Source organism: Apteryx mantelli, chromosome 1, assembly GCF_036417845.1.
Source record: "Apteryx mantelli isolate bAptMan1 chromosome 1, bAptMan1.hap1, whole genome shotgun sequence".
Lineage (NCBI taxonomy): Eukaryota > Metazoa > Chordata > Aves > Apterygiformes > Apterygidae > Apteryx > Apteryx mantelli.
Genome location: NC_089978.1, coordinates 175542849 through 175565850, shown reverse-complemented (window position 1 = coordinate 175565850; position 23002 = coordinate 175542849). Strand labels below are relative to the sequence as shown.

General features: G+C 33.7%; 1 protein-coding gene across 1 annotated transcript in view; it reads left to right on the top strand.

Moving 5' to 3' along the window:
* The window catches only part of LRRIQ1 (leucine rich repeats and IQ motif containing 1), a 125547-nt gene that overhangs the window by 62934 nt on the left and 39611 nt on the right, over positions 1 to 23002 (top strand). Inside the window, exons 19-23 of the mRNA XM_067289916.1 lie at positions 7290 to 7379; positions 8184 to 8305; positions 8917 to 9012; positions 9381 to 9466; positions 17437 to 17538. Coding sequence (XP_067146017.1) covers positions 7290 to 7379; positions 8184 to 8305; positions 8917 to 9012; positions 9381 to 9466; positions 17437 to 17538 — 496 coding nt within the window. The remainder of the gene's footprint in view (positions 1 to 7289; positions 7380 to 8183; positions 8306 to 8916; positions 9013 to 9380; positions 9467 to 17436; positions 17539 to 23002) is intronic.

Below are 23002 nucleotides of genomic sequence, written 5' to 3'. Positions count from 1 at the left end.
GAGTGCAGCCATGCCCAGCCTTCCTTCCTAATTCTGTGATCCTGTATAATGACAGGGTTGAAAAAGAACCATTGCCAAAGGTTAAAATAACCTTTATTAGGATGCTACCCTATTTATCTCCACAACATAAAATATATGTGAAAGACAAATCTAGGGAAAAATATTTTTCTTAGAGGTTGCAATTCAGAGATCCATTCTCTATACAATGTTTATCAACTATACTGCCCAACTGAAAAAAGTGTGTATGTTTTTTTAAAAAGATCAGTCAGATCAACTCATTTGCGTTAGTTTTAAGAGGCCAGAACTCTGGCTGGAATTGGGTCATACTGGAAATGGAAAAATAATGTAACAAAGAGATGATTCAGTCAGGGATGTTCATATTTGATACTACCTCAGCTTTGGAATTTTTCTAGAAAATCTGGCTCTGAATTGATATTCAGCTTACTACTTTTGAACTAAACTGTGCACATAAACTCAAGTTTCTCAAGAAAACTAGCCCATGGAGTAGTATGATTCCTAAAACAACTGGGATGAAAGAAACCATTAAATGCTCGAAAATATTCAGATCTCTAATTTCAAAGGCAATCTTCAATCACAATCTATCAACAATATATAAATGAACAGAGGAAAGTGATTTGGTCTTTCCGTATCAGCTACAAGATCTAAAATTCCATGATTTCCTAACAAGTTTTTCAAAATTTACTTATGATTCTGGAGAAGAAATTTCTAGCAAAGCATACTTCCTTGACAGAAAAAAAAGTTTAGTTTAAAAAGTAATGGAACATGTTTTCCTGGAATAGCATGGCATTTGAACGAAACACACCGCAGAATGAAAGATGTTTGCCAGAAATGGAGGGAGAAAGTTACAGCTTTCTACTAGACGAAAAAAATTACAGCATGGTTTTCTCTGATAGGCCCTTTTCTACTGTGACTATCTACAGGCTTAGCCTTCAGCATATGATCCCTTCTTCTTGATCACCCCAGCTCCTCCTCGCCCTCCACCCCAAAAAAGCAATCACCTTACCTACAGGATGTCTAACACTAGGAAAAGTAGTTCTGCCTCATGTGGCATATATTGCATAAAAAGAAATTGTGCCAGCCTATTGGAAATAGTGATTCTAAGAATGCTGTTGAATATTGTACCTTGGATCAAAGTACTGTTTTTAGTTTGTCTTTTTGTTTTGATTCTTTTTTTTGTTTTGTTTTCTTGGCATGGACTAGACTCTTTGAACTGCACTGTTCATATATACATTTCTACAAAGTAGAAAGCAAAGACATCACCACCCTGAAGAATTTTGTTTAAACTTGTATTCTGTAGTGAAAACTAGTGGAGAGATTCATCCTGAGTGTTTTGCTGTATTTATTTATGTATTTTTATTAAAAAGAATGTAGAGGAGACAGAAGCTTTGTAAAATCTGGTTAGAAAAGGGCCATTCTGTAGTGATGATGTAAAAGACTGAGAATGGCACAAATGGCCTCACAGAGGGGAACAGAAGTCCAAAGAAATAGGTTAAGCAAAACCAGACAAGAGGACTGGAGAGTGAATCTTTTTTAAAAGCAAAGAATTCTACTCATTATTTCTGTGAAACTGTAATGTAGAAATAGTTTTAAGATTAAAGCTATGCGCTTTTTTTTCCCCTTCCATTCTTCATATTCTCTTGTCATTCCCAGAGGCCGGCCGTGACTCTGAGTTCAGAAGGCATTTCGGACATTCATTTTCTTTTACTTGTTTATATTCTGTTGAGCAATTTTCCCATTTTATCTTAAAACAACATGTAAATAAAAGTGCCATGTGAATAGCAATAGAACAGATATTCTGGCTAAATGTTTGCTGTCCTGTAAACAACAAATGAGTTAAGGAGGGAATGAAAGAAGAAAAGGAAAAGGTATAAAGAGTTAGTCCTCCCTAATTTTAAAAATAGAGTTCTGCAAATTTATCAACTTTTAAAAATTAATTTTCCTATTAACTCAATATTTAATTTAATATAATAAACGGGATTCTCTATAGATATTTTCAGTATCTAGCATATTCTAGTCTTCACAGAAATTTAACTCAGGATTCAGTTGTTGTATTTTAAAAACAGGAAGCGTTTCAAATTATATATTTTTAATAACCAGAACAGAGGCCACTTAGACTGAGAAGCAGAAATATGAGATGGAATTGTGGGACACCTTTTAATTTGGCTACTAGAGCACAAACGAAGCCAGGAATCACCAAAACTGCAAGCATTGCTTCCAGTCTGAGCTGAAGGTGCGGGCTCGTGTAGCTCCAGGGTGTGGTCACTTAAGTCTTCTGTGGCACAGAGGACTTGTAACATATGTTCATCCGTGGACAGCGACTTCCTCCTCTCAGAATATGTTCACCTTGCAATTCTGAGGTCCACCATGTTTTCAGTGCTGGAGCAGCTCCAGCTCCCGCAACACCGAACGCAGCGATTGTAGTGAGGCCTTTCCGAGTTCACCTGTGCCGCTTCAGAGATTATGCACTCTGAGACATGTATGTGATTTGCTTTCTGTCTGGACTGCCGTAGAGATGATCTTGCAAAATACGCTTACTGGATGGTTATATTTATCATAAGAAGCTAGATTACTATTTTAAGTTGAGGGTTCTTTGCCTAGATGTTTGTGGAAACTCCTTAAACCACTGATTTCCGGAGTCTGAAAGAATATAGCAAGGGAAGGATTGCCCTCTATGTGTCCAGCTTCTTTCACTCTTTTCATAAGCATCTGCTGCTGAACTCTTTTTGGAAACAGGGTACTGATGTGGACAGACGTTTGGTCTGACCCGGTACAGAGTTGTTACGTTTCAAATGCTGGCCTTTGGTATGCTGTATTGTTAACACTGCCTTCTTGCATCCCCTACTTTCCTTGTAACCACAGCATAATTTTGGGCGTTGTTTTGTTTTTTATTATACTCTTGTGATCCTCCTTGAGCTAAGATAAGACAAAAGGCCGATATGTCATGACATTATTCACAGTTCTAAAAGTTACTTAGAGAAATGCTTTAAAGCTGAGTGCAAATTTTCATAAGCTATGAAAACTTGTTGTTTTTTGTTCTTGATTTAGACATGACTCAGAGCAGCCCAATTTGCATATATAATCATTATAAAAGGATATATGACTCCAAAGTGTAATCCAGTTCATCAAAAATATGGATAGATTAGACTGTATGAATAACTTTTGCACTAAAACTCTGGTTTTCAGTAGTGCTTTCAGGCCCCATTAAAGTTAATAGACCGTTCTCCTTGACTTTGGTAACTGTAGGATTATATTCTTTTTCCTGGACCACAGAAGTTTAATGTGTTTCATGTTAAATAGTCATTACATTTTGTGAAGGAAGGGCTAGAATAAATATTTGAAGTAGGAAGGAGTGGCAAAATGTAAAAGGTTATGTACAGTATGCCATGAAAAAAAAATACCTAATCCTTCAGAGTTCATTCATGAGCTACAAAGTTAAACAGGAGAAGAAAAATTGTAGGATGAGACTCACAGAAGGTAAAGAATATATGGTGTATCATGAAAAGAAGTTCTTGATCCTTATGGATAAATAGAAATAGCTAAATAATATTATAAATGTTTTTATTATAAAATTTAGGAAAATAAATATATTCATAGTTTCTTTTTGTTATAAGAATGATATTGGAGATAATTTTATTGTGTTTAATGGGCAATTTGGTGGTCTGTATTCTTACTGGTCTTGGAAATTGTTTTGTGTGTCCTGAGCAGGAGCTAAATAAAAACTGACATAACATTCAGAAAAGCAAAACAAAATAAAAATACCCTTGGAAAATTGGCCAATTATTAAAAACATTTTTAAATAGTATGTTAAAGTGAATTCATTTCTTTAAAGTTTTAAGAAAAAATTATATAGTCATATGGATGTTTTGTGTGCTTGTAAAAACTGAGACTTTTTAAAATCATCAATATAGTTTCTTTGTTTTCAAACAAACTGGAGATAAAGTATGGACATTCAGAAGAGTAGAAGACTTACCTCTGGATGAACTAACATGAACTAACATGTTAATTCAACTGAATGTGATTTACACATATGTGTAAAGTTATTTTATATACCTAAGTATTTGTGAAATCAATTCCTTAATTTGACTTTAGAAATAAACATATATTCAGTATGCTTGCTTCCTGTCCTGTGGAATAAAAGGAGTCGATAACTGTTTACATAGACCATACAATCAAGCATTATCATTTTATTTGCTTTGTAATTCATCTCAGATTGTATTTGTTTCTGTTGGTGGATAATCTCAGTAGAAATAGACCTAATTTTTAGCCTTAGTTATTGGCAAAACCTGTTTCTTTGTAAACTTTGCATTAGTTGTATTTCAGGACTGTGTTTCTGGGAAAGATATGGACAAAAGTTTCTTGAACTTAGTACTGTCAAAATCTCTAGGGATAAACAGTGGAAGAGCACACATTTGGAAATCAATTATGTGTTTATTTTTCTTGGCTAAAGTAAATGACAGTGTGGTATATTTTTATAATATGCTATACATTTCTAGGCGTGCCAAATGTGCTTTATATCAGCAGATATAATCTTAATGATAAATCGGTTGTGGGTTTTTTTGTTTGTTTTGCTTGGTTTTTTTTTTTTTTTTTTTTTTTTTAGATCTTGCATGCATATAGCTTTGATTCATCATTTTCTATTTTCACTGATTTTTCTTTTCACCACTCAAACCACTGCAAGAGATTTCCTAGGCTATGTAAGAAATAAGAACACTATGGAGATTATCAGATAAATAAATGGCAAGTACTGGGCTAAGAAAATAGTTGTGAGAAAACTTTCAACCTGAATATTTAAAGCAAAGAACCTCAGCTGAGATACAGGATTCAGCCTGTATAGTGCTTCACTGATTCTTGTTCCTCAAAATTGGCTACAAATTTGGAATATTAGCTTTCATGTTTCATGATTATGCTGATTTCTGTAGCAAACTGATTCATCATAGAGGTAAAAACTCAAACAGCTAGGAAGCAAGCTTGGCCTGAAATCTGACAATCAAGCCTGAATCCTATTCACTATTAATGTAAGACATGTAAATACTCACATAATTCATGGACACATCGTTGTACCACACAAACAAAGTTGCCTGAAATAAAAACTAAATTAAACTGTAAATGAATTAAATGAATTAAATTGTAAAGAAAGGGGGGGATCTACCTCATGCCCAGCTGTACTGATTCTTTTACAAACAGGGAAGGAAAAAAATAATAAAGACGTTTGCCATTTTATATAAATGCTCATACTCAGAAACTAGATGAAAAAAAATCAAAAAACTGTAAATATGATTTGCATAGTGAAACTGAAGTGCAAATTCAAGGAGGGTAAGGAGAACTAATGTCTAATTTCACTGATGGTTTTTGCTCAAACTTTCTCCTTTTTTTGTAGTTACGCACTTTAAGCATTCTGCCCATAGAGCCCAGGCAACTGCAAAACTTGAATATGTGACAGTTTTGCCTCTGTTGAGATATGAACTTGTCAGTTTTTCCATATCTGAATTGTGCCTATCTCACATTTTTAACTGATAGCCTTGAGGGTTTGAGTTATTATAATCTACATCTGGAATAGTAGTTTGGGGGGGGTTGTTTGGTTGTTTTTTTAACTGCAGCAAAGTATATTTATAAAAGTTGTTTGAATAAATTACTTAATGATAGTCAGTGTGAGAATGAATTACTGAGAGAGGCTAGTAGGTGGTAGGTAACTATAACAGTTAAATAACATGATAGATTTTATTTGTTGCATGCCTCTACAGTTTATTTGCATAGATGTTTTCTTAACATATGTAACCATCTGAAAGGGAAGAGGAGATAAAAAGGATGACTTTGTATATTTTAATCTTGAGATGAAATAACAAAAGGGGAAAGATCAGTAAAGAAACATCAGCTAATAATGAGGAGGGCATAGAATTTATCTGGACTTAAATAAAGGAATGAAAACCAAAACATACCATAATCCAAGAACAAGGGATTTCAGAAACAAGGAATCAAGATGTAAGAAGGCATCCTTTTTAAGACTTGGAAATAAACTCAAACTGTATTGAAAAATTATCCAATAAAGCTAGGTCAGAATGAAAGAAGAATACTGATTCATATTTACCTTATAAAAAGAAGAGTGGTTTTAGAGTCACAAAATTATGTGACCAGTACCTGAAGTACCTTTTCAAAATAACTGAAATACAATCCTTTTGTTTGTCACAATTTCAAAGGGCCTGGAAGGCCTTTCTTGTTCATCAGTCTAAGGTTGTGCAAAGTCCTATTTATGCAAACTACACAATAAAGGACTACTGTAATCCTATCTTGAGGTATCCAAAGCTAGGGTAACTATCTCGAATTCTCCGAGTTAGAAATTAATGCAATCTGAAATATTCTATGAATGGGGGAAAGGTGGTCTGGTTTTATATATTAGTCATTTTCAAAAGAACGAATCCCAGCTCTTTACTGCTGAAGTAAGAACAGCCTGAATGACTGAAGCCTGCGTAAGTGAAGCCAAATTCTTTGGAAGTATTTACTTACTGTGTGGGAGTCATGTATTTCTCTCACTTATCTGAATATATTGAAAGAACATATGGTGGAAAAGCTCAAGAAAGTATAAGAAAAATAATTTATATACAGGTTGAGTTTGAAATATAATCCAAATTTTGTATTTAGGAAAACTTAATTCTGCCTTAAAGTGCCAGAGACACCATTTAGCACTTAAGTCTGCCATCCCTTTTCATTCCAAGTTATTTTAGTTTGCAGGTAGTTCCATTATGTAAAAAATAAATCTGATTAATTAGAGGAATAAGTGCATTTAGTTTTTTTTAAACCCTGATCTCAGTGAAGACCATTCATCAGTTAAGTTCAGCTTAACAAAAGCAAGTTTGACAGAATCAGGCAACTAAATCTGGATTGAAAATACTAACTTCTCAAAAAACAGCAAACAGGGCTGTTCATGTTCCTGTAGCCTTACAGAACGTTAGGTCTGTATTCTTCCAGAGTCTGGTGGTCTTTTTTAATGACTTGGGTTTACTGACAATGTTGGAATAAAATTACAAGAATTTAAGAAATGGGTGATGCATCTTATTTTAAAATGTGTTGATCTGAATAGTTTTAAATAAAACAGTAGAACACAGCATCTCCAAAGGTGTTTTGAATGTGGTTGCTCTGCAGGTGACACTTCTGATATATGACTTGAAAACATTTGATACAGTATGTAAGACAGTTTAAAAGAGACTTTGTAAAAGTTATCAAAACTAAACTGATTTTATCAGTGCACTATTTGACTTTACTCATTCATACAGGCTGCTTTAGAGAAGGAATGGCTAACTCTAGATACCACCCGTTTCCCTTCAAAAACACTCCTGCTCTCAAACCAGCTGCACTGGCCAAAGGTAACATGTTATAGAAACTTCTTACTCTTCAGTCTTCGCTCATTCCTTAAGGATATGCTGTTCTAGGGTGATTAATACTACAATCTATTGACTTGAAAAACACAATTACTTTTAGAAGTCTTGGACTTCCTCCTCATCCCCAGATGCAGTTTTTCTTTTAGATTTTCTTTCATTTGCTTAAATTTTTCTTTATTTTGGATTTCTTTCAACACTTTACGTCACAGTAGCAAAAAGAAAAAAGATGATGTACTTCATCTGTACAGTTGGCAATGGATTAAAAATTGCTAGTTGACACACTGCTTTAAAAATACTATGATCCGCATTGTATGACAACAGCTGAATATTTTCAGAACAACTAAAGGTCATTGAACTGTAATGTCTGCTAGTTATTTGGTAAACTTTGAAGTTTTTGCTTTTTGTTTTGGTAGTTTTTTTTCTCCTTGCTACAAGCGTACTATTACTAACTTTTTATTTCCTACAATTAAAAAAAAGGAGGTTTGTAAGTATATAATTCATTGGGACTTTGTAAGTATAAATCAGACCACCTTTTTGCCGTTTAGTTAAAGATAAGGTCTGTAATGGGCATATCCCTATTAAGAATCCTTTCTGTTATAAGAATAGACTCTGCAAGCCCTCTCAGGTTTACCTGCACATTTTAAACTCCTGGACATATGTATAGTCTCAAGGATGCTCAAAAAGCTAGTCATGTGCATAATTTCAGGGTTTTGAGTAGCTATTTGCAGGGTTTGTGGCAAACTTGGAGGAATCATCAATCATATTTTTTTTCTTTCTCTTATTTAGAAGTATTCTAGGTCTTCAAATTCCAGTGAACATTCAATTAGTTTGCCATTGGCACCACATGAAGCTTGGCAGTGTGATGACAGACCACATTCATGCTCACCAGAAAGTATTCACTTTCATAGCAGGTAAGTCAAATATATATATTTCATTAAGTTTAGTTCATTTGGATATGACAAAAAACAAAAGTAGGAGGAACTGAGCTGTTTTGTGATGTTTTTGTAACTGTTGGTTGTTATGCTATTACTGGAGTTCAAACGTATTCACTTGTTGTTACAACTAAATGTACTTAATTCAATGAATTATTTTTTTCAGTAACTACCAGAATTATATTATATAAGAAAATATACATATATATTTATGTATGTGTGTATGAATCTATACATCATAAAACTTATATTTTTGCACATATATCATAACATGTAGATGTTGAAATAGAGATTTCTAAGACTAGATAAGGATTAAAAGGGATTTCTTACACAGCTGCATTCCTTTCAAGAGAACGGACTGAAATATGCTTCAAGTAATTGAAATGTAAACATTTCAAATTGATGGCAGACTTTTATTACTCTCCAAGATAAAGCCTTCCTGGAGTATTAAAATAGACTTTTTTTGTATTATTTCCAAGCTTCAAAAGGCACAAACAACTCGGAAAGTAACAAAGGTTGCAAAGCAGTCACCCCAGGTCCTTCCTTATTTACCTACCTTTCAGTACCTCTCTTATATACTTTGTTTTCAGGTCAGAGAAGGGAACAATGTCACAGCTCTCTGACTTGAAAGAAAAAAAGAAATTTTCATTCAGGTCAGAAAAAGAAGAGAAAATTTCAGAAGAGTGGTATGTTAAGCTTATCTATTTTTATTGTATAGTGACTTACAGGAATAGGTTCAATATTGTTGTCTCTTATATCTTGCTTTATTAAAATTTCCCTTTACTTAAAAAACCTTTGAAGTATTTTTTTTTCTACCAAGGTAAAAATTATTGTAATTGCTTTTACAAGTGCCTGAGACACCAGCTCAATAAGTTGCAATATTGTAACTTTAAGATACACGTTGCAGGTATCGGTGTAATTCAGAACGTTTAATACCTTACGTAAGAAATTCTATACATGTGTATTCTTTTTGAAAAGTGCATAAATACAGCAATATGCAGTTGATGTAACATAATGTAGGTCAAATGTGTAATAAATTATTCTCTTTCCCTAGGGGTTTTAAAGACATTTCTACTGCACAGCTAATGCTGAAGAGGGCCCATAAAATGAAACCCAAAAAATTTAGTAATAAAAATTTAGGTAAGTCAACAGATAAAAATGGTTGTATCACATGTAATAGTTCTATTCCTATATCTTAAAATAGAGTGTCTCCTTTTATGAAGTTTGCTTGTATAACATTAAACATTAATATGAATAAAGGAGGAATATGATTCAGTAAAAACAACTCACAGGTTAAATCACCATAAGAAGATTGATTTGTTTCAGTGATAATATATTCAGATTTTAGAAAACATTCTGGTGGATATTAAAAGGAATATTCGACAGATATAGTAAAGGGAAATGTTGTTTCTTTTTGTTCGTGTATCTCCTCTTGTAGATGTGTAATTTATATTTCTGCATTTTGTGCTTCTTATATTTTTTTGCTGAGGGAATCTCAGGTTAGAATGATTGACTTACTCAGGTTGTTTTTGTTTCCCCTTCCTACGATTAAAAGTTTTCCCTTAAAAAAAATTGCATTGTGTAACTCCTATCTCTACATCAAACTTGATTAACTGTGCAAGAACTCTTTCTGAAAATGTCATGTGATACATATGAAATGAATCATGCTTTTTGTATTTAATATTCATTGAGAAAATAAATTATGCCTAAGTAACTTCTCTGTAACTGTCTTCTGGTTTTTCTCAGACACTTCTTATGTCAATGAACCTTTCCCAGAATCCTCAGCTGTTGATACAGTATGCTGATGCAAATGTCAATGTAATAGGTTAATAAACATGTTAGTATAATGGTGTTCATATAAGAAGTGTTTAAGCATGTTAGATCCTGGCTGAATTGGATCTAAATGTAAATTAATAATCATGCTAAGTGGTCTTTAGAAAATGTACCGGTATTTATGTTTAATTTTTTAAGTGTTGATTTATTTATGATTTTATTAGAAGCTACAGTTAATTTACCTCTTTTGTATAACTTTGTAAACCTCTTCTGTATTAAAAAGCACTGAAAATATTCAAAGATATTTTGCTCTTGAAAAGGGAAAAGGATTCAGCCTACAGAGAAAGTTAAGTGGGTTTTTTGGTATATTTTTTCCACTTAAATATCGTGCCTAAGACTAATTATGAAAAAAAAGATCTCTAGTTTAAAAAAAAAGACACACAATTAACAAGCCATGCTTTCTTTTTACAAAAAAAAAGGAAGAATGAACAGAAGGTTAAAGTGATTGTATTTAAACCTTGATAGCTTCCCACCATGCTCTACCACACTGCCTAAAAAATAACTGTAAATATCTGATGTGCAGCTGGATTTTTGCCATGTGTTCCACTTGGTGGCCTATGTATCATTTTTAATGAATAGACCCTATTGGGTTATATCATCTTTTCTCCATATGCTGTCTGGTCTATGTTAGTAGTAATTAATCCAGTCATAAATGTTTGATTGATTGAGCGTATCAGATTTGCTATCCTATTTTTGTTCTAGTTCTAATGGATTTTTTGGATGTATTTACATTCAGTTTGTTCAGATTATTCGACAGGGTATGTGTGTGTCGGGCTTTTTTAATGTATCATTTGGAAAATTCTCAAAGTATCTTACTGTTGTAGAAAAAATTAACAAAACTTTTGCACACTGTTTTTATAGGTTCAAATTTTCTCTTTCTGACACTACCCAGTAAGGGAATTTTTTGTCTTTCTAAAGAAAAAAGCCCTGTATGTATAATTTTCCTGTACAGAGTTCTCTGACAGCCATTAAAATCACTTTCTGGTTTTCAGAACCAAGAAATATGACTGAAAATGTTGCACACTCAAGCCATTTTCCATACAAAGATTATCAAGGCAACTATTCTTTCTTATACAGCACATTGGCAAAGCCAGTCCTTGTTTGGTCAGTAAGGACCAAACAGAACATTATCAATTAAAATATGTATTTTTATCTTGAACTGATGCTAAAGCTCATCTGTTATATGGTGCACTAAAAATGATCCTGAAGGAATATTCCACATATGAGAAGAACCTCCACATAATTATAATTGTGTTTTACACGAACTACCTCCTTTCAAGTGGGGAGAGCAAGTCAGGGTCTTGCTGAGGGTCTGGTGGAACAGAGGGACTTTACAGTGCTTAAATTAGAGTAGATATACCATATCCTGGGGCTAGCCAGTCCCAGATCAGGAAACTGTAACCAGATCCAGGAGGCCTTGGATCTCTGTGTGGTACAGCTCATGTTAGAATACTTTCAGCAATTCCACTCTTACTGGAGAGACAGAGACAGGGACGGATTTGGTTCCCAATCTTAGGCCATAGCTATTAGTTTAACCTTTTACTGAAGCAGGAATTCAGTAAAAGAGTCTTTTTTTTTTTTTTTTTTAATATTGAGAGGCAGAAAATTCATCTGAATATGTAGATATCAACATCATCCTTTTCTCTTTACGTTTCCCTAGAAACTAGCATTATATCAACTCTGTCTCCTCTGAGATGAGCTTCGTCCATCCAGTACTTATTGAAACTTCATATTAAATCTTCTAGGTTTTCTTTCTATTGCTATTATTTGTGTTTTCTCTCTTTAATTTCCAGTTCTTCAGTGTTATAATTGCAGCTGTTTCCTTCATAGCTCCCTGATTGAAAATTGTTAAAGGTATGCTAACTACACTAAAATAATTTTAAGTTAGTGTAGTTGTAGGTTGCATACGGTCTGTCAGAATGTGCTGTCTGCTTCCAAGTGTCAACAAATTTCTTTGCCTAGGGCCTGAAATTCACAAGTACAAAGTGTAAAATCAGCCTCCGCTCAGAGAGTTTTACAGTTCCTCTTTAATATGTCTGGATGTTTGCTGAATTGGAACTTGGATTGGACAGTCATGAACAACTTGGATTCCTAACATCCTCAGGTGTGGGAATTTATTCCTTTTCATTTCCCATCTGAATCATTCATCTTTCCTTAGTGCAACAGTGATGGATACAATGGGTTAACTACAGAAGACTACATCTGAGCTTAGTCATCTGCTTTCCTTTATGGAAAGAAATATGCATCTTAAATGCTATTAATTTTCTCCTAAAATAGAATTCAAAAACAGGCTACTTGAATCTCACTGTAAAATCATTTATATTTGTTCTCCATCGCCTGTATACAGAACCTAGAGTGACTGGCTGAAGTACAGTCTAAACTGTAGAAATGTAAAAGTAACTGAGAAGTATCTTACCTCATATGTCTGGCCATGTACCTTTTCAATAGTGAAAAAAATGTGGAAAATACTAGCAAGTGCGCTGAATCCTGTGGTTTGTGTTACAAGGAAGAGCTTAAAGTAGCCTAATCTTAAAATGGGGAGTGATTCAGGCAAGGCTTATATTGCAGTAAGCCAGTCCCACCAGCTAATAGCCTTAAGGCCTGTTATGCACTAATCCATTACGGTTATGTATGCTTGTTTATGTAGTTAAATAAAGTTGTGGCCTGTGTTTTAACCATACCAAATGTATGCTGTGTCTACTTCAACTATTTTTACTGTACAGTAAGATAATATGAAAAGTGTGGGCAAGAGACCAGGAATTTTGCAGCCAAGTAAAACTGGCATAATGTCAAAAATATTCCTGTTTATTATGGATGCATAAAATTCTATACAAATTCTAATTAAAAATCTAAACACAGCAGATATTAACACACCTCACTGTGCTTAAGACTTAAGGGTCTGTGACTCATAACATTGCTAGCTTCCTAAAGATATCACAAGAGTACAGAATTTCTTGCTTAACTTTGAATTTCATTGGTTCTTTGGATTTGATATTAGCCTCTGAAAGTTAATTTCTTTTACTTTTAAGATGGCTGGAGGCCTTGTCTTGTTTTCAGCTTGCCTCTTCTACCCTGTTTTATTACTTCTTGCTTAACCATTCCCTCTCCAAAGGAAAAGGTTTTTGTCAGTGACTGACAACATGAGATGATAATTCTTGCTGCCGCACAGGTTAAAAAACAAAACAAAACAAAACCACAAAAAGTGACTGGTGTGAGACTTGACTCCTAGAATCAGAGCACAATGATGAAGATATTTCATAGAGATCATCAAAAATTTTTGTTTCTAGTTTAGAAGTTAAGACAGCAATGCAATACTAGTACAAAAAAAAAAAAACTCTAACCACTCCAAAACACATGATCTGACTGTACAGCGTAAATTTGTTGAATTAACAACAGTCAGAATGAAAATCTGGAGGACATTGTTACTCATTATTACCCATTAATTAAATGACAATCGATATTTTCGTAGCAGTGGAGAGAATGATGCTTTTGTAGATGTTGTGTTTTTCAGTATCATCTAGGAGCTCCAACCATGGATGAGAATCCCATTGTGCTAATTGCTGTCTGATTTGGAACAAAGTGTGGTCTTTCTTCCCGATAATTTACAAACTGAATAATCTTATACATATTCATCTGTTAATTGTGCTGCTTTGATTTATCAACTCTTCAAAGTTGGCACAGATGCATCTTTTTCCAATTACAGTTATTGCACAACAATGAATGACAAACTTCTAATTTTTTCAGTTTCACATATTATCAAGAAGTTGTTTAACAAATGTGGTGCCAGATCAAACAGTAACTACTCCTTCCATATTGTTTCTATAACATTTGGACAATGTTTGTCCAACTTATCTTCTATGTTTGGTATCTGCCAAGCAATGTGCATTAAATTACCTCCCTGGTTTCTAGATTGCCAGCACAGATCATCATCTAATAAACCACATTTAAATGAGTGTGCCAGAATCCAGGAAGATATTTGTATGATTTTGAACTATTGGACTCTTTCACAGTTCTCTGTGTGAAATTTAAAACATTTGATTGTTTGTCATCAAAGCATACATGCGGTTCATTTCCCCATCTCTGTCAGAGACTGAAAAGCACTAGTGTTATAAAGTAATCTGTGTAATATTGCCTACATTTGGGACTAGATAAAAACTCATTTTTAATAACAAAAGAGCTGTATGCAATGGTGGAGGTGATCCAGGTAGGTACAAATTCAAGTAGTCTGGCACTGCGTTAAATCCCTGTAGATTATTTAAGTTATTTTGCAAAGACTCAAAAGTAAATCATCTGATAGAAATCTCTTAGAAGAACAATTTCCATCATTCCCCTCTCTTCCCAGTTCATGGACCTTCTTTAATACCAATATCCTTGTGCATAAATAAATGTTTGAAAAATATTGGTGGTACTAATAATTTCTTGTGATTTCACACAAATATTCTCAATATAGTTTAACTTTGGACTGTTCAGAGTTTTCATAAAATTGAGTATGAGGCTGTATTAAGGAAAGATGGCATTTTTAAAGCATTTTGGAACAATTTTTCTAGACCACCTTAGGAAAACAGTATGCTATTGCAGGAATAGTCTTAAGAAAATCAGAAATACAGCTTGGAAATCACATTTTGTCTTTTGAGATTTTAATCAATTTTTACACATTGTCTTTGATCTTCTTTTGAAGAAAGATACTGTCTTTGATGTTATCGTAACTAGTTGTTTAACTTAGGAGTCTTTTATCAACGCTGGTTAGTGTTGGAAAATTTTACAGAAAATTTTTATTTTCTGCCTTTCTGTGTATGTTGCTCATATGGCTATGTATTTAATCTTACTAAAATAGAAAATATAATCAAAAGTTATACTTCAGTTAAAATGTTTGTAATAACTTCTGTCATTTAAAATTGCAGAGAAAAGAACTTTTGATATAAAAGTATTTTTATTTCAAGATATTTTATCACAAATCATCAGGTTACTGCCCCAAATATTTACTACCCTGACAAACACTAGGTTACTAAAAATGTATTTTGAGTAGGGAGGCATGCCAAAATAGATTTACTTTGTCCATCTACCCAAAGTGAATGCTAAAAAAACTATAAGCCCAGTAATCTGATTTATGAAAAAGGTAATTCAGTTATCTGAATCATTCTAATAATCTGCCTTAAAACTAATGAATCTAATCAATCTTTGCTGTGCTTTCTGAGTCATTCCACTGAACTTATATCTGAGGTAGTTAGTAAAAGTGGGGTGAAATGACTTTAATCTCTTATAACCTCTGGGTGAATCTGGAAGCTGTAATCATTATACAAGATGAAGCAGCGTCTCTTGGAGAACTGTAGATAACAGAAAGTGTAAGATATTGATGAACCTGCCTTGGGAAGAAGGAATGGGCTAACTGACTTCCATCTGTATTTTCCACGATTCTTTGATTAATCATGTTTGCTGCTTTCTGAGAGGTTAGCACCGTCAAGAGCAGCCTGTCAACCTAAAGTTACTGCAGTGTGGACTGACCAAGAATACTGTAAACTTTTTGGAGTGTTTGTCAATGAATATCTCCACTCCAGACCCCATTAGAGATCTTACCTGGGCTTGTAAGGTAAAGATACATTTTGGCTGCGTCTTCATTATTTGTGTCAGAAGAGCATTCTCCGAGAAAAGTTGGAACTTTTAGGATCCCTTCATCTTTACTGCTTTTTAACTGAAGTGTCTAGAGCAAACATATGGGTCTGTTCAAAACTAACTTTCTAAGTTACTGTTAAACTTGATAAGAAACTGCCCACTGACTTCATAGAGCATTCTGATCCTTTATTTCAATAGATAAGGTAACAAACAAACAAAGCTATTTATTTTGCTGCAGGATTATTGATGCTCTTACAAACTCCCTCAATAAGCACCAGTGATCTGCTACAAGGTCATCCAGTTAACAGGCTCAGAATGAAGAACCAGACATAATTATTACTGTACACTTATTCAGTCTGAACGCTCTTTCAGTCTTCCCATCTCCTTTATTTTCCTGTTCTATCTGTTCTGGCAGTGTTTCACATACTCATTTTTGCTACACTTGCACTCTTTGTAAAAATTTAGATCCTTTCTTTACCATGTTTACTTTCTTGCTAAGTTCTGTTGCTGTTTTCACTCTTTATTGTTAATAATTTCTACTTCTTTTGACAGTTTGTAATCACCTTCGTAGACAACCCTCTTCTGCTTCCTTGTCTCTCAGATTTTCCTGAGTCTGTATTCGTCTGCTTGTGCAATTGTCTTCATCTTTTAACCACATGAATCCTATTTCTTTGTTTTTTCCCTTTAGTTTTCTGTCACTCGTGTCACCATGTTCAGTGTCAAACCTACAAAATCTATATACTTTTGCTTCCCATTGTATGTCTGCTTTTGTCTCTACATTCTTCCAAATCCTCTTTTTATTTTCTTTTTTTCATGACTGACTGATTTATTCTGCACTGTGCATAAAATTTTTGCCTTCTTTCTAACACTGTTTCCTTTAAATTCATACTTTCCTCTGACTTCAAACAAACATTTTTTCCTTCCCATAATAAATAATCCACAAGACTCTCTTTTTCTGCCTTATCTGAAGTTTTGCAGCAGTTTAGCTTTTGTTAATTTTTTTTTTTTTGCCAGTCTAGGAAAACATATTATCTGGATTTATATACAGTTGTGTGTTCATCTTTGATTCTTTACAAAGTTTTCAAAATAACAGTTATGAAACTAATTAAGATTTTGTACTTTGGCATGCAAATGACTGTAGATTTCTGGAGTCAACTTCAATTAGGACAGGATGTGCTAAAGTGTTAGCTTATTATCTTCAAGTTTAGCTTCAGAAAATAAGCTGCTTCTTGTTAACATAAATAATACCTAATACTTAATAATACCATTTATAAGGCATAAATAGCTTCATTTAGACTACTGAATACTTTTGAATCAAAGCTTTTAGAAACAGTGGTCTGCATATATTCAGTTAATTATGATAAAATTTCAAGCTTTAAAAGCAGATTTTTTAAAATATTTTGTGCAAATTCATGCTGTAGAATTTATTTTTTCTTTAGATGTGCTAGCAAAAAGATGACTGGTATTAAAATCCTGAAAAATAGTGAATTTGCTTCTCGGCTGCACTGTATTTATTTTGCTTTATTTTGGAAAGGATAACTTTTTGTGAATATATAATCTACTTTTAAAGATTTTTCATTTATTAAATGGCTAAAAGGTGAAAAACTGCTTGAAGGAATGAATGAGACAGGTCTGACCTTTGATTTTAACTTGTTCTTGTCGTCTAGACCCAGCTGTGCGCCTGGCGTTGTTCAAAAACAATGAAAATAAACATCTCCCTGTGAAACCACCAAGGAAGACACAGCCTGTAAATATTGGTTACTTTGAAGGTATGAACATGAATTTCACTATATCTTTATGCATGTATACATATATATCTCGTAATATCTTTTCAGCTAGCGTACTTGAAATATAAAGCAAAATGCAGAAATGGAAGAAGGCAGGAGTTTAAGGTTCTTAGCTGTTTCAGCGTATCTCAAATTACAGCAGTGAAGCGTTTCAGTTTCAATTCATTCGGGGGGAGGGCGGGGAGTGCCTTTACAGATTAATTCATAGTGAACTGGTACCTATTTAATTAACATACTTTTAAGAACACCAGAGCAAATCACAGAGATATAAAATAGAAAGCACTAGAATTAATTTTTATGAATGAAATGCCATTTCAAATTTTCCGTCTCATAGTCATCTTTTCTCAAGCTACCTATTGATTCCTGAAGATCATTAAGGTTTTTTAAAGAAGAAGCCACTTTCATAAGCATTCCCTAAAAGTTTACCTTTTGACAGAAGACGAAGAAAGAAATTTCACCATGTAAATATAAGATAGACTTTCCAAAGGCCTTTAAATATTGATCTATTTCTTTTACTGCTGGAATTAATGGTAAAACTCTCCTTGAAATTAGTAAAATTAGAATAAGGCCAAGTCTTATTTAAAAAAAAAAAAAAAAAGGAACTTCATTTTAAGAAGCTGAGCATCTGCAGAGGCATTGTTTTTAGAATGTTTTGGGTCTGTTTGCATCTCTAAACTGTGATCAGATAATTGTCACCTTTGTCATTTTACCTTTCTCAAAGAAGTCAAAAGCCATATGGTATCTCATTTAGTCCCAATCTCATTTAGTAAAAGAAAATAATAATACTATATTAACCTTCAGTGAACGGGAATAAAAGTTAGAACCTGTCCGAGACAAGTCTGCAAGAGATCCAAGTATAACTGAACTGCAGTTGTCAATTAACCTGGCTATATGCAAGTCCAAATTTGCCTTACATTCACGAGCCAATGCTCAAATTGGTTTGAAAGAATTCTAGGGGTGTTATGAAGGAGAAAAATAAGGTTGCACTGTGGTTTGCTTTGGATCCAAGCATGAATTTACCTATAATAGAGACAGACTACATATACAGTGCCTGATTTAGCATTTCCTGTGTATCATAACAGTTCCTCTGGCATATGCAGAAGAAACAAGGTGGGTAGACTGCCTGCAAAACACTGCGGGTGCCTGAAGCCTGCAAGTGGTAGTGCGAATGTTCAGATCTGTGTCAAAGAGACAAGCTTGATCCCAGGATCAGCACCCTAAAATCAATGTAGGTTTAGCCTAGCTTTCCTGTCACTGGTTTATTTATTCCTGCCTGGGAATATTTCCCTTCATTTTAGGAAGCCATTGTATCTATTCTGAATGTCACTGAATTGCTTTTTGGACATATGGAGAGAAGGAACAGTAGCATATTAGATATCAAAAGGCAAGCACTGAAATTAGTGGTACTCTTGAACTTTATCTTTCATTTCAAGGATAGTTATGCTCCTTTGGCCAGCTAATAAACTGAGATTTTGTTCAGCAGGCTTTTACTGGGTGCTTCTGGGTGCTTCTGGCCCTCCTGAGCCTTCAGGAAGACAAGCAGTACCATTCTGATTGACCAGAATATAAAATTATCCTTCCGCTTAAGTCACTGGCACTTCAGATGGGATGGCTAGAAAATGCTAGATTATGAATTAGAATGCTGAGCTTTTACTTATGTAAGTGAGATACGATCAGAATTCAGAGCTCTTAATTTAGAATTTGGATGCCACTTCATATGTTATCTACTACAAACCAAAGCACCTGCACGATGATTTCACAAAATTGTGTTGTCAGTCACTTCTTCCCTCACTTACAGAAAAGTTTGTCTCCCGTTTACCCTCTCACCTTTTGACTATTTCTTCCTCTTTTGCGTGGAATAGCTTGCTTTGGGTCTGCTCTGTGATGGGAGTTCTTTTTGTAACAGGAAGTTGAAATGTTTTCACTCTGTATCCATAAATCTTGTGGACACCATATTCCAAATCAAGAGAACACAGACCAGCCCTTTATTTGGTGGAGATAAACTTCCTCATTTCAAGGTCTTCCCTTCATAGACTGGTAGTCAGTGTTCTGGTAGAGATTTTGAACTCCAGTCCGTCTCCTTCATAAACCACTAAATAATCTCCAAAAAAGAAAAAAAAAACATGCATTCTAAATATTCCTGCTTTATTTCTTTAAAGTGAAAATGGGGGGAGAAACCATAACATCAATAGCAAGTACACATGTGTTATCTGTTAAATAACAGAATCACTACTTTTGAAAGGGGATGCCCTCGGAAGTGAAACAATTAGAACAGTTTTAGCTTTTCAAACTGGAACACATCATGGTAGTGAATATGTAGGAGGTAATCCAGTTAAAATGTATGATGAATGTCTTGAGTCTTCATTGTTTCTTTAGTTTATGTTTAAAGCAGTAAAAATGGCCTAATGGAAAAAAACACGGAATAAAAAGTAAGAGGTATAAAATAATTAGAAGGAAATAGAGGGTGAAAGGGAATGAGCTTAATATCTGACTCTTGTATGTAAAGTATCCATATGCCTTAATTAAACAGTAGCTATCATATTTATATTTACTTTATCCTGAGTAATGAGTTGGTTAAAGTATCAGTTGTAAATATAACTATTGTTTTATATGTACCAGTAGTGGTTTCTTATGTTTATTGTTTTAAAGATTATTGAATGGTAAACCTTTTTTGGACAATTTAGAATATAGCAAGTGAAAACCAGGAATTTTTTCTGAAAATGAGTTCACTGAACATAAAGGAAAAACCTTGCACTTAAATAATGTTATCTTCTCCTGAGATAATTAAAACAAATCATTGCTGAGTTAAGGATTATGTTCTGCCATAATTTGCCTTCTTGTACAAGCTACTGCATCAGGCTGACAGTGTTATATGATGTACCATGTAGAAAGCAACACAGTGAGGACATAGTTGATCTAATACTCATCTTTCTTGGCTTTAAGTGTAGACGATTACTGTTTAAACAGTTTTGGGTTTTTTTTTTAATTCTTCTTGTTTTCATACTCTGTGAAAACTATAACTTTCCCTTCTCCAAGTCTTAGTTATTACAAATTATTAAACCTAAGTTACAGTGATGCTTCATGGAAGATTTTAAACAGGCAATCTGTTTGCTGACAGTATGCTGATTATGTATTTTATTCTTATATTTTTCTTTAAAAACTATATGTACAGGAGCTCTAGTTTTAAATCTCTTACTTATTTCTCATTTGAAATCTGTTTTCTGAGAAAATAGTAGCTATACATGAAAAAAATTAGTCTGAATCTACAAGTTTATTTGAAGTTTTGTAAAATGGGGTTGAGGACCTAATTTTAAGAAGACCACTCTGTTACAACAGTTGCAAAGAACTGATATGTAAAATAAATGTAGACATCCAACTTTCAAAACTTGTGCATAGCTTTGATCCCATGGGACAACTCACATAGCTCTTAATTTGACATATGTATCATAACATAATGATTTGGTGGACAGATATAAATGAAAATACATCTTTCAAAGTTTGAGTAATGTCATAAATTTTTATTAACTTTTAGGAGAGTCATCATACTTTATTCACTGACTTTATAATGATTCCCTTTTGGAGAACCATTATTTCACATTTGTATCACAATAGCACACAGAAGTTAGAGACAAACCCCTCTGTATTACAGGCTTCATAAACAATATGGGGGAACATCGTCTTGCCTACAGGCAAGAACTTACCATTTAAAAATACAAGCAATATGTAAAGGCATGGGGAAAGGGAATGAAATTATATGTGTTCTGTGTGTACATGTGTGTATATACATCTGTATGAGTATGTATACATACAATACCTGAGTGTATAAACACACATATACATACACTGTAAGTGTAAATAGGTATATGGATCAATATGTATGTTAAGCATAGGTTTTATCTGCTTTTTTTTCATATATTTAAAAAGGAAAGTAAATTATGAACATTTACTCTTTGGTGTCATTTGCAATATCAACATATAGCTGTATTTTGTTATCTTAATGCTTTCTGTCAAGATACTGTTTCACTTTCTTTGAAATTATTTTAATGCATGTAGTCATTGTATAATACAGATTAGTGAAAAATATTATTTAAATAAATAATATTTTCAGATCATAGTTGCATATCATTACATTAACTTAAGTAGACTATAAAGTGTGCCACAGAATACGCAAAAGTAAATGTGCATTTACTGTGCTTTATATGAGCTTTCCTGCTTTTCTTAAGAAACTATGGCCTGATCAAAAACCTGAAGGTGAATGAAAGCCTAACTTGATGTGCTTTCACATCTGATGATTTGTTGGACATTTCCTGGATTGCGTGTTATATGCTGCTTCTTTCAGTATGATTGGGTTATGCTTTCAGCAAGGTTGTTGAGTGTCAGTTAGCACTAATTAGCTGAGAAACAAAATATGTCAGCTAACTATTCTGATGAATATTTGGGGAGATTTTAGTATATTTTATGGGTGGTGACAGTTTAAAGGTATCAACATTTTGGGAAAGTTTAAAGGAATGCAAATAATTTTCATTGTGTTCTATTATGGGGTGAAGTATATTTTTAGACATCTTTATGACTGCTTCTCATCTAGTTGTGTGGAGGCTATTTTAGACATTGATCTAGCATAAAATAATCTAGAAAAATCTAGAATATTTTAGACAAAGTACATCAGTTGTGTGTTAGTTTCAGTAATTCCATTTACACAGAAGTTCCTACCTACTCTGTCAACCAAGAGTGAGACTGTTTTGTCCTGATACAGCAACACAAAGCTAAAGGAGCTCCCAGGCCTAGCACATTGTTCTGCTACAAGCATTGAAAACACTATAGATCATATGAGGTCCTCTGTAATCCATCTGCCTCAACAATTTTGGTGGGTCATCCAAGTAATTTCTGTTCAGGAAGCTGGATTCCAATCCACAGAGCAAGTTGGAAAAGCGCAGTAGAAATTAATTGGGAGTCTAGTTAAAGCCATGCAAGTTCTGTATTATTTGGATATGATTCACTTGCAGTTTCTCAGAATTTCAGACACTATATTCTAATGAATTTTGTAGATTAAGTGATCTATTACCACTATAATACATTTATTTTTAGTCATATTTGTGTCTATCCATGGCACGTGTATACTATATAGTTCAAAGAAGTGAAAACAATATAACTTGACTTTACCCAGGAGTGTGCACAGTAACCACTTCCAGGAAGTTCAGCTATATTAGTTGCATTGGATTATATTGTTAAGATGCGTTTACTGTAGTCTGGGAATGTGTAGTTTCTAATTGGCAATACTGTATTTCCTGACATCCTATGCTCATTGACTAACCTGTAAAAAGTTGAAAATGTAATGAGTATAATGTTAAGACAGATTTCACCAATACAAATTTGGTAATAAATAGATTATGCTATTTCAGGTGGCTTTTAATTATGGAAATATTTATTCATTTCTCTTCAAATTGTC